Source organism: Trachurus trachurus, assembly GCF_905171665.1.
Source record: "Trachurus trachurus genome assembly, chromosome: 24".
Classification (NCBI taxonomy): Eukaryota; Metazoa; Chordata; class Actinopteri; order Carangiformes; family Carangidae; genus Trachurus; species Trachurus trachurus.
In genome coordinates, this window is record NC_139910.1 from 18,099,368 (window position 1) to 18,114,742 (window position 15,375).

The 15,375-nt window shown below is 42.1% G+C and overlaps 3 protein-coding genes across 3 annotated transcripts; 2 read left to right on the top strand and 1 right to left on the bottom strand.

Moving 5' to 3' along the window:
* The first annotated feature begins 354 nt into the window (after nt 1–354).
* On the top strand, nt 355–8,101 carry ddx51 (DEAD (Asp-Glu-Ala-Asp) box polypeptide 51). The gene is made up of 16 exons (XM_084000623.1): nt 355–549; nt 1,001–1,317; nt 1,984–2,159; nt 2,277–2,427; nt 3,206–3,351; nt 3,472–3,543; nt 3,814–3,920; nt 4,031–4,139; nt 4,228–4,373; nt 5,100–5,295; nt 5,418–5,533; nt 5,624–5,740; nt 7,050–7,151; nt 7,237–7,300; nt 7,395–7,529; nt 7,733–8,101. The coding sequence occupies exons 1-16, from the start codon at nt 527–529 to the stop codon at nt 7,748–7,750; spliced, it is 1,995 nt and encodes a 664-aa protein (XP_083856749.1). The 5' UTR covers nt 355–526; the 3' UTR covers nt 7,751–8,101.
* Nucleotides 8,102–8,204: 103 nt separating this feature from the next.
* Nucleotides 8,205–9,742, bottom strand: smim8 (small integral membrane protein 8). The gene is made up of 3 exons (XM_084000624.1): nt 9,463–9,742; nt 8,464–8,672; nt 8,205–8,365 (listed from the first exon to the last, which is right to left on the bottom strand). The coding sequence occupies exons 1-2, from the start codon at nt 9,589–9,591 to the stop codon at nt 8,514–8,516; spliced, it is 288 nt and encodes a 95-aa protein (XP_083856750.1). The 5' UTR covers nt 9,592–9,742; the 3' UTR covers nt 8,205–8,365; nt 8,464–8,513.
* A 2,639-nt stretch (nt 9,743–12,381) lies between these two features.
* Nucleotides 12,382–13,179, top strand: gjb7 (gap junction protein beta 7; the record flags this gene model as incomplete). The annotated part of the gene is made up of 1 exon (XM_084000777.1): nt 12,382–13,179. The coding sequence occupies one exon, from the start codon at nt 12,382–12,384 to the stop codon at nt 13,177–13,179; it is 798 nt and encodes a 265-aa protein (XP_083856903.1).
* Between the last annotated feature and the right edge of the window lie 2,196 nt (nt 13,180–15,375).

A 15,375-nucleotide genomic window follows, 5' to 3' on the forward strand; every position in this document is an offset into this window, starting at 1 on the left:
GCTTATAAATGACAATAACCTAAATACGCCTAGTCCGTTGACGTGAGTGCACCAAAAGCGACTACCGTTGATCTGTTTGAATTTCAGACACTTTGTTTTGATTGGTCAACGCCGTCGGTGGGCAGTTCCATTATGTTGGAGGTGGGGGTGAAATCACCACCGGGACATATTTTGGTCGCGACTGTGCCTTTAAAAATATATTTTAACGAAATTAGTAATATGATAAAGCGTTTAAAAATGACAGTGAGGTTTAGTTTGTTTTTAATTCAATTATGACACCGAAATATCTTGTTTATGTGACCACGCCCGACCGGTGACGCTAAAAACATGCAGCTACGTCATCAAACTGCGTGTGGTACGGCACAGCAACACACGAGTGTGACTTGTGTAGTGGAGAAAACTAGAGTTACGATAAGAAATGGAGATAATTGACAGTTTTAACTAATAGTGTTAATCTATGGTTACTGTGGGATCATTTAAAAGAATTTAAAAAGAGCTTTGAGGGACATTTCACCCTGCTGCTAAAATGTCTCTGTTTCTAGTGAACAGGTAAGGTGCTGCTTTTCTCTACTTGTTAACATCACTGTTTTTTTTTCAAGTCTTTTTTTGTTTACCCTGAGGTTAAGTTTGTGTTCTTTAACCCTAACCCTTTTTAATAATAATTTAAATACTAAGAAGTATAAAAACATCAGACTATGTTGTTGTAGTAGTAAAGTCCTTCTTAACTGGCTATAAACAATTAAGTAGTTTGTTCCATTTGTGTTGTTCTTCAACATGATCCTCTCATCTGGTCCCCACACGTTTTCTTTGACTTTGAGTTTCTCAGCTGTCAGTGTTGTCACTGTAACCAGTGTGTGTCTGCTGGACTACACACGATATACATAAATGCAGTGAGGAGCTAAATTCAGTCTATCTCTGAATGTGTCTATGTTGTGACTGTGCTGCAGCAGTGGACTGAAGAACTTGTAATGTGTATTAAATTATTTCTGGTTGCTCACAGGTATCTCGGAGAGGAGGAGGATGGGAGCGTCTCGAAGGAGTCTCGATCTCAGGCATTGCTGGCGAAACTGCAACAGAAGGCTAAAGAGAAGCAAGAGCAGAGTTTGACAGAACAGAGACAGCAGACGGTACAGCAGCCTGTCAAAAAGACAAGAAAGGCGGACAAGGACAGCAACCAAGAGCCTCAACGCCATAAAAAGAGGAAATCAGAGGAAGAGCCTGTGGATGTTTTGGGCTCTGAAAACAATGATGAAACTGTCAAAGAGAAAAAGAAGAAGAAAGGTGTAAATGAGAAACAGAAGAAGATCCACCACTCAGGTTTACTCATGTTCCTCTATACACTAATTTCAAACTCCGGTAACACTGGCATGTGTTCTTAAGTGGCTCATACAGTGAATTTATGAAATCTGCAGGCGCTTCTTGTACTTTTTTTCTTGCAATTAACTGGATGAGTGGTCCAGACAGTCTGCCTTTCTCTACATTGTAAAAATAGACACGCAACTGAAGAATCATTCATTCTGAATAATATGACATACATATGAACTAAAATAAAATATTTAATCTAGTCAAATTTACCATTAAATTACCATTGTGTCTGTTAGATTCTGGCATTTCTATTATTCTCAGATTCATTCACCAGTGTAACATCATCTTGTGTAGGCTACGATATGATCCTGTATAATAATATTGATATGTATTTATCTGACTGTCATATCATTTCCCCTTACCACAGTAAGTTTTGAAGGACATTTTTTAGCATTTAACCATGTAACCATCACAGAGTAACATGCTTTTAATATGGATTCCTAAAACATCTAAAACATTTTCTATTTGCTACTAGTAATATTGTAGTCTAGTAGCTGTATAGTGAATGGTGTGTTCTAAAATGTCCCGGCAGTGGTCTGGTTAAGGCCTGTCAGAAATTGTGATTTAGCATCTGTACATGTAACCTGCATAACAAAAGTCTCTGTCTTTGGATTTTAGACAGTACAGCTGAAGCTCTTCCAGACACTCCAGTGATGGAAAGCAGTAAATCAGAGGATATAGGAGAAGAGGACGATGAGGCAGAAAATGATTCACCAAAAGAACCCACAGAGAAGACTTCTGCTCCCACCAGTTTCACAGTTATGGGTGGATTTGAGAACAAACCTGTCCAAAAGGTATGGCAATGTGTTGCCAGAGGGCAGGGCCATTAGGGGACAGAGTTAACAATATCATCAATATTCCTCTAATGAGGACCGTAGATATCCACTGACATGCTGTTCTTGTGTTCACAGGTACACAGAGTCCTGCCTCAGTGGCTCGCTCAGCCGGATGTCATTCACAGAGACATTAAAAGCAACCTGGTTCCCATCTCTGACATCTCAGGACTTTGTCCTGCACTCGTGAAAAAACTTCAAAATAATGGGATTCAGAACTTATTTCCAGGTAACATGACAGTCTGGATTAATCTGTGTACTCGACAGATGGTTTCCCAAGTTCTCAGTGATGGTATTAGTTCATATTTGCTACAGCCATGCTGTTTACTTTATCATTTGTTTCTGTCTCTTTAGCTCGAAGCAGTGCATGTGTTTTGTGGTGGGTGTGTGTGAAACAGTCATTGTGAAATTTGAGGGATGCTGCCTGTGACTTGAAAAAAATTGAAACATCACTGAGGTTTACACCGGCATTCATCAGTCTAGTCTCAGTACATCAAAATGACAAAGAGAAAACTGAATTTACTACAAATTAAAAACGGAAAGTCCTCATTGTCATCAGTATTCAGACAGTTATGTCACTGTGACTCTGTTACTTAATCTGAGGTTCCTTCATTTCTCTGGATAATCTCTGAGATGTTTCTACATCTTGACCTGTGCTAAACTCAGCTGACTGGACATGATGTGGACGGACACACACGTGTATGTATAAAGTCTCAGAGCTGACAGTGCAGATCAGAGCAGAAACCATGAGGAGAAAGGAGCTGCTGCAGAGCTCAGAGACAGGAGTGTGTGGAGGCTCAAGAACAGCTCCACTGCTTTGACGGTTCACAACAAGTGAAGTGGCCCAATACTTGTGTGATGGTAATAAATCCAGTTTTCACTTTGCCAGGATGGGGCATTATTTGTAAAAAAAAAAAAAAAAAAAAAAAAAGATGAGGGGAAATGCATTAAAATGATTTTTACTGCTGAAGCCTAACATGAAAAGTAAAAGTCTGACCTCCTCACAGTGCAGACAGAGGTCATCCCAGCCATCCTGGAGAGCACACAGCAGGGACTACTGATTGGACGTGGTGGCTACAAGCCCAGAGACATCTGTGTGTCGGCACCAACAGGCAGCGGCAAGACTCTCGCCTTTGTCATACCTGTCATACAGGTAAAGCTTTCTGTCTTCCCCTTAAGTTGCTTTGAGCAGGACATGTATTCAACATGAATGGGCATGAAGGTTGAATATGTAAAAAGATTACAGATAACAGGAAGATGTGTGTTCCCTCAGGTGCTGATGGAGAGGGTGGTGCGTGAAGTCCGGGCTTTGGCTGTGCTGCCGACCAAAGAGCTCGCTCAGCAGGTCAGAATCTTTCAAAATAAAAGCTGAGTAATGTTTGCCAACATGAAAACACATGGTATTTACACTCTGCTTCTACAAGCCTCAATCTAATCCATAATAAAAGACAACACACTGGGACTTAAATTTTATGATATCAGTTGGTTGAGAATTGATGGAAACTTTTGGGAAAATGTTGTTTTTAGGCAGGCATTTTATGTGTTAAATCATTTAAAAAATATATATACTTTTAAAGTCATAGAGGTTGTGGCTAACAGGTGTTCCCTCATGCAGGTTTACAAAGTGTTCATGTCATACGCCGAGGGGACGGCTTTGAGAGTGGTGATCCTGGCCGGTCAGAAGTCCTTTGCTGCAGAGCAGGCTTCACTGTCGGAGAGCAGGTTGGTTCCATTTAGGACCGACCACTACCGCTGATGTTTTTCTGGGGTTTATTTCTTTATTTCATGCAACGACTACAACACCTCTGTGTTAATAACAATCTTTCCTCCAGAGGGGACGTGAGGCGCAGCGCAGCAGACATCGTTGTGGCCACTCCAGGCCGACTCGTCGATCACATCAACAAGAATTCCGGCTTGTGTCTTGAACACCTCCGCTTTCTTGTGAGTGAACTAAACATTGAAGCTGTGTGCCACCCGTCGTCGTCGGTGTTCTTTTTGTAAATTTGTTTTCGTTCTCATCCATTCCCAGATCATTGATGAGGCTGACAGGATGATTGACAGAATGCACCAGTCCTGGCTCAGTCAGGTGGTGAAGGCGGTGTACAGGTCAGGAGGTGAGCCAGAAGCCACGTCCATGTTCAGGAGGACGGAGCCGGCGCATGTGACAGCAGCCAGGTGAGTCAAAGTGTCTACGTCTACGTCTACACTAATGACCGTCGGTGGTAAAACTGAGATTTGCCATTTATTTAATTTCATTTATTGGTTTGAATAGGACTCTGCATATTAATGAACACACAATAAAAGTGTCATAAATATGACAGATTTTGCTCAGCAGCAATTTTCCATCCATAATCCCATTTTTCACAAACATGATTCACAATTCAAATACAATCCAAACATCAATTACAATACAAATACAGTACAAACAGTAGCTGCAGCAGTAGTTGCAATAGAATGAATAAAAAGAGTTGTAAATTTCTAAGTGAAAACAACTCTGTCTCGTAACATTCTGTTATTATCTTATAGCGTGGTGAATGTGCAGGTCACAACTTGTCCATGAGAGCGTTTTGGAGGTTTTGGATTGTGTATTTGATGAGTTTGATGAGGGAAACCAAGAAATTCCATTAGCCTCCGTAGCTCTGAGCAGCTCACGGCTCTGCTCTGCCATTCTAAAAATAGCTTGCACCGACAATTAAAGCTAACGGACCTACTCCTAAAACTGTAGGGATTATGGCAATGGGCCAATTTGCCAAAATGTAGAACTATCCTTTTAAGTTACAATGTGTTAAGCATCTTGGGGTAAAAATGTAAACACAGCCGTCTCTATAAGGCGCTACACGCCCTTAGGTTCTGGTGCCGTGGTTCTGACTGGAGCGTGTGCCGGTCTGCGTGTCTCCTCAGTCTGTCTCCGCCTCAGGTGCCGCTGCAGAAGCTCCTGTTTTCTGCCACGCTCACACAAAACCCAGAGAAGCTGCAGCAGCTGGGCCTCCACCAGCCCAGACTCTTCAGCTCCATCCAGAGTCAGTCCAGCACCACAGCAGCAGCTGCAGCCCCCACCCACAAACAAGACCGCTTCGACTTCCCCCAAGGCCTGACGGTAAGAGATGACCCTTGACCTTCTTGTAGGAGCCAGACTGAGATGAAAGTGGTGGTGATGAAGAAACTGACAGAAGCTCCGGTCACTTTGTGTAAAACCTCAGCCTTTGTGTTTTTTTTTAGGAGTATTACATCCCCTGCACATTGAACAAAAAGCCCCTCCTCATCCTCCACTGGATCCTGCGCATGAAGCTCAGCCCCATCCTTTGTTTCACCAACTCCAGAGAGACTGCACACAGGTCAGAGAGCGCCGTAAAAAACCCTCACATGACAGCTCATGCGAGCATCACGTGCTGTGTCTGTATTCACCCCGCTCCTGTCCTCCTCAGGCTTCTCCTGCTGGTGCAGCTGTTTGGTGGAGTCGATGCCGCCGAGTTCTCGTCCCGCCTCTCTCCTGGTGACAGAAAGAAGACGCTGAAGAAATTTGAGCAAGGAAAGATCCAACTGTGAGTGTGTGTGTGTCCAAGTGTCAAGTAAAAAACAAGCAAGTAAGCTTTAAACAAAAAGCACATTTCTCTCCACCCCCACTTGTTCTTTGTCGCAGGTTTAGCTCATATTTGTAATAGCTAATGAATTTCTAACAGAGCTTCGGTGGTCTGAGATCAGTGGGATGTCACCTCTTTCACAACAATTAAGTTTTTTTTTTTCAGATTTAAAATCCATGGTAAAATCGTATCATGGTTTAAGGATCATGGCTGGTGTAAGCACTCCAGAGATACAATACAAGATACACATAGAGATACTAGATATGCGTGTCTACCACATAAACACAAGGCTGTAATCTTCCTATATATATGATTTGTAAAGGAAAGATGATCATGCTTCTCTGTAATATGATAGGAGGATGAATGCATTAGTTCCTCTGTGGTCTGTTACAGCGTTTTTACATAATCTCCTTCCACATTTTCACGTGTCTACAGGTTGTTGCTGAAGTTGTTTCACTTCTCCACCGTGTGTGTGTCTGCGTGCAGTGCTGACATGCACACACACACACACACACCATGCAACCTGCATGCAATTTATAGGGCCTTCGGTGCACGTTTGGCAATCCATACATGAACCAACAGATAGGACATGTTGCTGCTAGCCTGCGCAACATGAGTTGCACAGTTTGTACACACAGCATTCTTACTGTCATCATCATTAGCGCTGAATCTAAACTGCTCCCATACAGCAGAGTGAGATGATGATGCAGGCTTGTCCTCTGACTCCGAGCCTCCTCTGTGACAAATTACAAAAAACCTTGTGTATGGCTTTTTTTCATTTGCTATACACATGGTTTGAACGGGACAGATTTTTTTTCATGAACCGTTTCATCCCTGTGACTTATCAAAGTTGTTAGTATTGTTCCTGATTGTTTCCCTTCTCTTATATCTCTGTGTACCTTTTTATAAAAATGCATGTCCCTGCATAGGTCCGGTTCATACACACCCATCCAACCCCTGAGGTCTAAAGATCAGCTCTTTGTGCGATGAAGAAACAAGCAGAGCTGTGTGTTGACCAGCAGACAGAAATGTGCTTCTGCTTAGTGTAATCAGCTGGTGTAGTGTGTGACATATACCTCAGGTCCACTAATCACATGGATATAGGTCAGAAATGCAACGTATAGTGTGGATTTGACTTTATGTCAGTGCTGTAAAATAAATTCTCATCTGAAGATGTTGGATATTGATGTATATGTGGTGTGTATCTTGTCGTACGCCAGTGATTCTTGTCTGTGAGCTTTGAGGTTGACTGTCTGTTGTCGTCCTGAAGGTTGATCAGCACAGACGCAGCTGCCAGAGGCATCGACATCAACGGAGTTAAATGTGTCGTGAATTACGACGCACCACAGTACATCAGGACGTACATTCACAGGTGAGCTGTGGGTTTGCAGAACTAACTCTGCTCGTCGTCCAGCGCAGCTTTCTGACTGTCTGACCCGACTTCTCTCTCTGCTCAGGATCGGAAGAACAGCGAGGGCAGGAAAAGCTGGCCTGGCCTTCACCTTTCTGCTCGGAGTCCAGGTAAAAAAAACACTTAAATCCACCAATAATCAGATGGTGTAAGTTGAGTTGACAGAGACTTTGTACAACTGAGCTTGTTTCTTTGCCCGCGCAGGAGAAGAACTTCCTGCAGATGGTGCAGGACGCAGGAAGTCCTGGGATTCAGAAGCAGATTGTTAAACCCGAGAACCTGAAAAGTATGGAAGCCCGATATGAACAAACACTGCAAGAGCTGGCCAATGTGATCAAGGTACCATCTCACACACATTGAGTGTCCTCTGTTTGATCGACAATGCCTCTTCAATCATGTTTTTATCCATTATAATCTAGTTAATCAGTTGTTACTATGTCACGAAATCTGTTTAATTTTCATGCAAAAGCAGGTGGCTTTGACCTGACAGTTGTGAAACATAGAAGGCTGACTGGTGTTTGTCTTTTTTTTTCTCTCCTTAGGATGAGAAAACCAAATGATGGAGCAGCGCTGATGGTTGGATCAATAGCGCCTTTTTATTTGCTTATTGTTTTATTTTGTTGAAAAAACCCCAACGGGTGTGGCACCAGTACCTGTGACCTGATACTGGCAGTGGAACAAAAGGTCGATATAAATACATTCTGAAGAGAAAAAACATGTATGAATTCAGAGAGAACCATTAATATCACATGGAAGTCTTTTCATTAAATAAAAAATGCCTTTTTATTGTCTGTTGCTAAATCAGTTTGTATTTTCAAAAACAAAAAAAAAACATTTAATATGTTGATGCTCCACGGTGTAGTTCATCATGATGCAGCTGCAGCTTTAGGCTGAAGCAGTGTGATGGTGCTGACCAGGCAGTGCTTCATTTCCTAACTTCAACAGACCTATGCTGGGAATACTGTTAGATCCTGAGTTTTAACTGCAAATAATGAAAAACCTTTATCACCAATAATCTGTTATCATTTTTTATTAAGTGGTTGGGTTAAAGATGTTTTCTTCAGTCCAAAATCACAGCAGCTTGGCAGGTGATGTCACGGTTACATATTGGCATTTAGAGAAAATTTGACAAGTGTCCCTGTCTCAGTCCAGTCAGGTTTTAATTCTCTCTCTCTCTCTCTCACACACACACACACACACACACACACACACACACACACACACACACACACACACACACACACACACACACACACACACACACACACACACACACACACACACAAACACACACTCTCTCACACACACAGAGTCAGTGTGCCATCAGTCCCATTTGGAGGACTTCCTCCTCATGTATCTCTCCCCATCACTGTCGACGGCCTCGTACAGCTGCTGGTCGTTCTCTTTGGTGGCGTGCAGGTAGCCCAGGTAGGCCACGCACACAGTGATGCTGACCAGTCCGAACGCCATCACCGGTTTATTCTGCAAGACAGCACAACAAGTGTTACACTGATGGGCACAGACAGTGTATCAAGAGCTTTGTTATCTAATAATAATAATCATCATGTAGAGTCGTCCGATGCTCGCCCCGGGAGCCTGAACTAAAAAGCAGGACATGGAGTTATTGAGGCAACTTCTGGTTTAACTCTGGGTTTTTAGTCTCTCGGCAGTGGTTCACTTGTCACTGGAGCAAAGGAGCATATCACCATGGTAACTGATGCTGACTACTGACCAATCAGGTCACAGAGTCATCACTCCTACAGGATCCTGACTGGGACAAAAGAGTTAATCACGCTTAACAACTACGTAAACTACTGTAGTGTAGCTTCATCCAGCTGAAAACAGATTCTTTCAAACAGGATCGTGACCGTGATGAAGCTTTTACTCTCCTCTTCATCACTGCGTCTTAAATTAACATTCAGAGACAGTGATCCCGACTCTGTTAGACATTTGCAACTTTATAAAAAAAATCAACATCTTAGCCACATCATCAGCTGCTTTCTGTCATCTGCAGCAGAAACAGAACAGACTTAATGATAATCTATGATCATCTTTTTTTTTTTTTTTTTTTAGGTATTTATGAACAGAAATAATTAGAGAGTAGCTACTTCATCTTCCTCCCACAGTCCAGAGACATGCAGGTAAGTTAAGGTCCAACTGTTCACAAATCAGATTGAACTTTGCACTGTATTTACGTTGGGAGATGATCTATGTCAGATCTCACTGAGGAATCATTTCTCATGTTAGACAAAGACAGGGGTCTGGGTCTCACAGGCTTGATGAAGAGCTCCGGGTTGAAAGCTCTGAACAGTGTGGTGGTCTGCGCCCCCCTCAGACCCGGAGTCCTGAAGCCTTTCTCCCCGGGAGCCTCCTTCTCTTTACCGGCCTCCTGCTGTGACATGTCCGGTCAAACCTGCGGACGACGGGTCTTAAGTAAAATATATATATTTAAATTAAATATGTATCTGATGATGGTGAAGGTCAGAAAATGAGCATCGCAGACTTTTTTAGACTAATCTTCTCTCTCAGACGCCGCCATGTTTGAAAGCTGACGACGAGGTTGAAGAAGGAAGAGGAGGGTGAAGGAGAAATGACGTGAGAGCCCACAGCGCCCCCTCTGGTCCTGGGTGACTGGGGTCCTGACGGTTCCCCCTCCACTGCATTTGGGGGAAATGCAGTTAAAAACCATAAGCTAAACAAGCCAATAAAGACAACATGATTTAAAGGTCAGTTTGAGGGGTAAATGTCCTGTGTTTGTCAGTGTGGCCTGCTCAGTGCAAGGGCTTTGTAGCTTCTTCTGCTACTGATTTCTCAAAGCCTCTGGTAGAAAGACTGCAGTGCCAGAGGCTGACACATTTTTTAAAATATATGTAGGCCCATATATATCCAAAAGTTGTGTCTGTGAAGATATATAACCTGCTAACATGTTATTTATTTACCCTGTGTTTAGAGCACGGAGATTTCAAAATCACCTGGAGCACCCGATGAACCGAAATTAGTAATTAGCCTACAAAAATATTACAAAAATCTATTTTAAAATTATTCATACAATGGGCTCTATGCACAGCTCCACTACTTCCTGAATTTAAGGCAGCTCTTTTATTTCCTGTCTTACATTATTGGACAAACTGATTAATCCAGACACACCTGGGTTAATCAATTTGTCCAATAATGTAAGGAAATAAAAGAGCTGACTTAAGTTCAGGAAGTAGCAGAGCTGTGCAGAGAGCCCATTATGAACAATAACAAGGATGGGAGAGATAGTCACATAGGGTTCTGAGTGACTGATGAACTACAAATTAGGCTCACTTACACTCAATAATCACATCATTAATGTCAATATTATTACACACATTTTCATGCCTATCATGTTATTCATTAAGAAATACATTTACTATTAAAAATGTTGTCGATGGCTAAAAATAAGTAATTACTGCACTATAAACATTGTCACCGTCATCTTGTATAACACAAGACAGTGTTGTTGTCCACTTCCTCTGTAGCAGTGTCATGTAAAACTGGTTCTGAAGCTGCAGCTTCTGCAGGAACACTCTACTTCCCCTGATGAACACACAGCTCAGGATTCCTGGCCAAAGGATCTCATGCTGATAAAAAAAAAAAAACAGAACCTACATCAGATTTTTGCTTAGACTTTCTGTTTATATTTCATGAATGTATTGCAATCATTTGTTAAAAGAAAAAGTAGATTTGTCCCGTCCCACAGTTTATCTCACTTCACCAACATGTATTATTTAGGAGAGCAGCTCACTCTCAGTGTCTGGAATAACCTGATCTGATCCTGCTGGTGCTGAGGGATCAACTAGTTTTATACTGTATGAATACAAGTGCCACAGACACACAGGAGGTCAGTTATGATGAACAGTTACTCAGGTTTACTGGACAGAACAGGAGGAAGTGATAGACTGATCTTCAGGGTGTGCAGACAAACACCTGACAAAAAATAGCCACCAGGGAGACGGATGATTTATTCATCAGAAGGGACATGTGATCCGAATCTCATCGAGTTACATCCCCCCACGCCTCGGTACATATTTGCATTAGTCATCTCCATGGTGATGTTGACTGTAGGCACACACACACATACACAGATACACACAGCTGAGGTGGAGAAAAGTGTGTGGTCACATGATTTGTAGTAAAGGTGTCCCCTGCAGGTGTGTGGCTTGGACAGGGTGTGGCTCAGACCTGAGCAGACAGGAGGACACAGCACACAGAGACACAGGCTCAGGAACCGCCGGTAAGACAAAAGCTATCTATCTATCTATCTATCTATCTATCTATCTATCTATCTATCTATCTATCTATCTATCTATCTATCTATCTATCTATCTATCTATCTATCTATCTATCTATCTATCTATCTATCTATCTATCGATCTATCTATCTATCTGAGATATGTAGCTATATAGATTTGTGTAGTATGGATGAACATGAACTAGTTTATCATCAGACTACATCAGTATTTTAAGTCTATATGTGACGATACAATAGAATTACATTCAGAGGATGAAGAACAACAATTTATATTAGTTGCATTCATTGTGAACAACTCTCTTTATGTAACAACATCACTAACATTTATGTTGTTGAGCTGCTGCCAATGTTTCCACTGGGTTTCTTCACTGTCTTTATCCTGGTTCCATCTGTCAGTGTTTAGATATAATATGGTTACACCCTCAAAATACAGGTCTGTCTGTGGAGCAGTAAGAACTGCGATCCACACATCATGTAGTGAAACTGAGGTAAAACATCTGGAGTGTGGAAGCTTATGAAACAGAATCTGAAGGGTTGCAGGATTCGTTGTAACACCGGCCCCCAGCAGAGTCTGTTACCCTCCTACAACCCCTTCATCAAAGCAGGAAACCAACCTGCTGCCGTCTGTACTCATTTGAATATTTCCTCATTCATTTTCCTCACACAGAATCAGCTAAAGGACGGGGCTAAAGAACGAGTCCTTTGTCACTGTGGAGTGGTCCTGGTGGATGTTTAAATACAGTGAGCCTCACCAAACTAGCTCAAGGCAGTTGATACAGAGTCAGTAATATAGCTAAATAAAATATATCATCTCTACTGAAGAGTTATGAGTGTTTTTGTACACAATATTTATCCCAAACATCCTGTGTTCAGCTCCGCCTTCTTTATTATCCCCCACAGGAGAATCCGAGGAAGATGAACTGGGCCTTTTTGGAGAACGTCCTGAGCGGGGTGAACAAGTACTCCACTGTGATCGGGCGCATTTGGCTCTCTGTGGTCTTCCTCTTCAGGATCCTGGTGTACGTGGCAGCGGCTGAGCAGGTGTGGAAGGACGAGCAGAAGGAGTTTGTGTGCAACACGGAGCAGCCCGGCTGTGAGAACGCCTGCTTCGACCACTTCTTCCCCATCTCGCAGGTGCGCCTGTGGGCTCTGCAGCTCATAATGGTGTCCACCCCGTCCCTGCTGGTGGCCCTGCACGTGGCCTACAGGGAGCGCCGGGAGGCCAAATACAAGAAGAAGCTGTACCAGGACAGGGGGAGTATTGATGGAGGTCTGTTCTGCACCTACATAGTCAGCCTGGTCTTCAAGATAGCCTTGGAGGTGGGCTCCCTGCTCGCCTTCTACTTCCTATACAACGGCTTCGAGGTGTCCATACTGCTCCGCTGCAGCCAGAGTCCCTGTCCCAACATCGTGGACTGCTACATCGGCAAAGCCAGAGAGAAGAAGATCTTCCTCTACATCATGGGCGTCACCTCCATCCTCTGTATCGCCCTCAATGTTGTGGAGCTCGTGTACATCACATGGAAGCAGCTGTGGAAGTGTTTCACCAAGCGCTACATCTCAGTGGAGGAGAACGCTCACATGCACAGCCGGCCTCCTGTTTCCATTGTCAACAACTCTGCCTCCGCCGAGCCCACAGCAAACACGGAGGACAGTATCGTACAGCCCTCGTGTCAAAACCAGCCCGTCCAGTCCTCAGCTTCTATCGCATAGTGACACCTGTGGTTTCCCTGACGGTCAGCGCCTCACAACCTGTACCACAACAAGAGAGGAGCTGAATCACCTGCCAGTGAGAACACACTGACAAGAACAGTATTTCATTCTAGCTCCATGCTGTCTTAAGTCTCCAGTTAAAGACTGGAAACATCTTTGTAAAGTTTGGCATAATGCAAGCTTTTACTCTACAGCAGACAGGAAATGTAGTTTTTTTTTTTTTTTTTTTTTTTTTTTACAGTTTGGACCGTAGGCTACCAGGGGTTAACTAACAGGGTTGGCCCACTGGGTTTGAAAATATGAAGTTTCAAGCTGTGGAGCCCTAACCCTAACCCCCCCCCCCCCTCACCCACTCTCTTGTGAGGTCCCAGAGTTACATGTTGACAAATCACAGCAGGTTCAGCACCAGTAACATTTTTTGTTATTGATTGTTCAGTGTAGCGCTAAACTGACAACACCAGGAAGCTGGAACCAGCTCATTCACATTTCCTGCTGTGAATTTTTACTGTCACTCCTCAGAACTGATGAACTGATGGCTATAAATTAATTCTGGATATTTTGAATAATGTTGAATTATACCTAACCATGAATTGCAAAACAACCAAACAAAAAAAAGACAATTCCCCAATCCACAGTATGACATTTTATCCTCCACCTTTTTTGCAGCTCTTCCATATTTCTTTCATTCCAGCATCTGATCATCCAAGATCAATGAGCTCTTTTCAGTTTACCTCACTTTTAAATGACTTAATGATACATGTTACATTATACTTATTGAGGATATCAGTTATCATGGTTGACAACAGGAATGTATTTACTGTTATCTCTGATGTGTTACACAAAGTCACATTACTGTAAACTGGTTTGTGTAAAACTGCCACAAAAGTGAAAGAGAAAGCTACATTACAACGTGACTTGGGTCAGTGTGCAGTCTGTACTACTTTAAGATCTGTTGGTCTTCCATTAGCTGTATTTAGTGTGTGAGGCTGAAGACAATTTGTCCTATCATTGATCACCAATTGGTTTCCTACAGAACTGGTCTCAGCACTGATCTGTGTAATTCATAGAAACAAAATGCACTTATGTAAATTAATATACTGTATATATGTATTTATAAAAAAGCATAAAAATGAATGTTACTACTGGTTAATACTGGCTAACCTTTGCTTGCTATGAACCTGTTCAGAGCGATAATAAATCACTAGTATGCCACCCTGATGTAAATTCTTTCTCAGTGACTTAGTTGATACTTTATTCAGTAGTTTCCCTGCCGTTATTGCCAGTTCATTCAAACCACGAGACCAGACACAGTCCCACTTCTTGTCCTTCGTTATCCAGATATGAGCAGTTTCCTCTGCATGTTTGACTCTGGCCAAAAAGATAAAAATAATTCTGATCATATCTCCTCAATCTCCGTTGTTAATCATCATGAAGTTGTGTAAAGATGCAATGGAGAGTTCATACGGACATAAGGATCTGACTGCTCTTACACTATGACGAATTCATAGCAACACAACAACATGTAGGGGACTGAAATGTTGAATTAACTATTAAGTCTCAAGCAGTTTATTGGCGTATATGTGACACTGCTATACCAGTGTCACACTAGCCTACATTATCCAAAGGTAAAGAAAATAAATAAGTTAAGAAATCCCAATGCTGTCTTCTCCCGAAATAGAAAATGTATTTATTCAAGGGCTACATATTAAAAGAGACAACGTTTCGAGCGACTGGCTCTTCGTCAGGTCAATGATTTGAACAATTAACGAATTTTTTTCTGTTTTGGTTATACTTATTAGCAGTTCTATACTTATTTAATATGTTGATTTGTGACTATTCTGATACTTATGATGCTATATTGTATTTAATGTCTATTTGTTTTACTCATCTCCTCATCTTCCTGTTTCCATGATCATCTCATGTGTTATTTATTTGTGTTTTTTCTAACCACTCCCATGGGTGGACCCCCCAAAAAAACTATGAGATATATTTAGGGACAGTGTTGAGTTCTCTTTTTTGCCTTGTTCAACTTTCTCGGACTCAGCACCTACTGCATTTTGGATGTGCATGGGCTTTTTTCTTTTTTACCTAAAGAAAATAAATAACAATAAATAAACATAAGCTTGTTCTGTATGAAAGCTCCTATCTAAACAGATTTGAAGATTATAAATCAGTATTTATAGAGTTGGACTTCAG

Excerpts from the sequence above, each read along its gene's own strand:
- ddx51 (XM_084000623.1), top strand. The coding sequence starts at position 527 with ATGTCTCTGTTTCTAGTGAACAG. Across the intron at positions 550-1,000 it reads TCTCTGTTTCTAGTGAACAG|GTATCTCGGAGAGGAGGAGG; the intron begins GTAAGGTGCTGC and ends GGTTGCTCACAG. Across the intron at positions 7,152-7,236 it reads ATCAGGACGTACATTCACAG|GATCGGAAGAACAGCGAGGG; the intron begins GTGAGCTGTGGG and ends CTCTCTGCTCAG.
- smim8 (XM_084000624.1), bottom strand. The coding sequence starts at position 9,591 with ATGTCACAGCAGGAGGCCGGTAAAGAGAAGGAGGCTCCCGGGGAGAAA. Across the intron at positions 8,673-9,462 it reads CGGAGCTCTTCATCAAGCCT|AATAAACCGGTGATGGCGTT; the intron begins GTGAGACCCAGA and ends GCTGTCTTGCAG.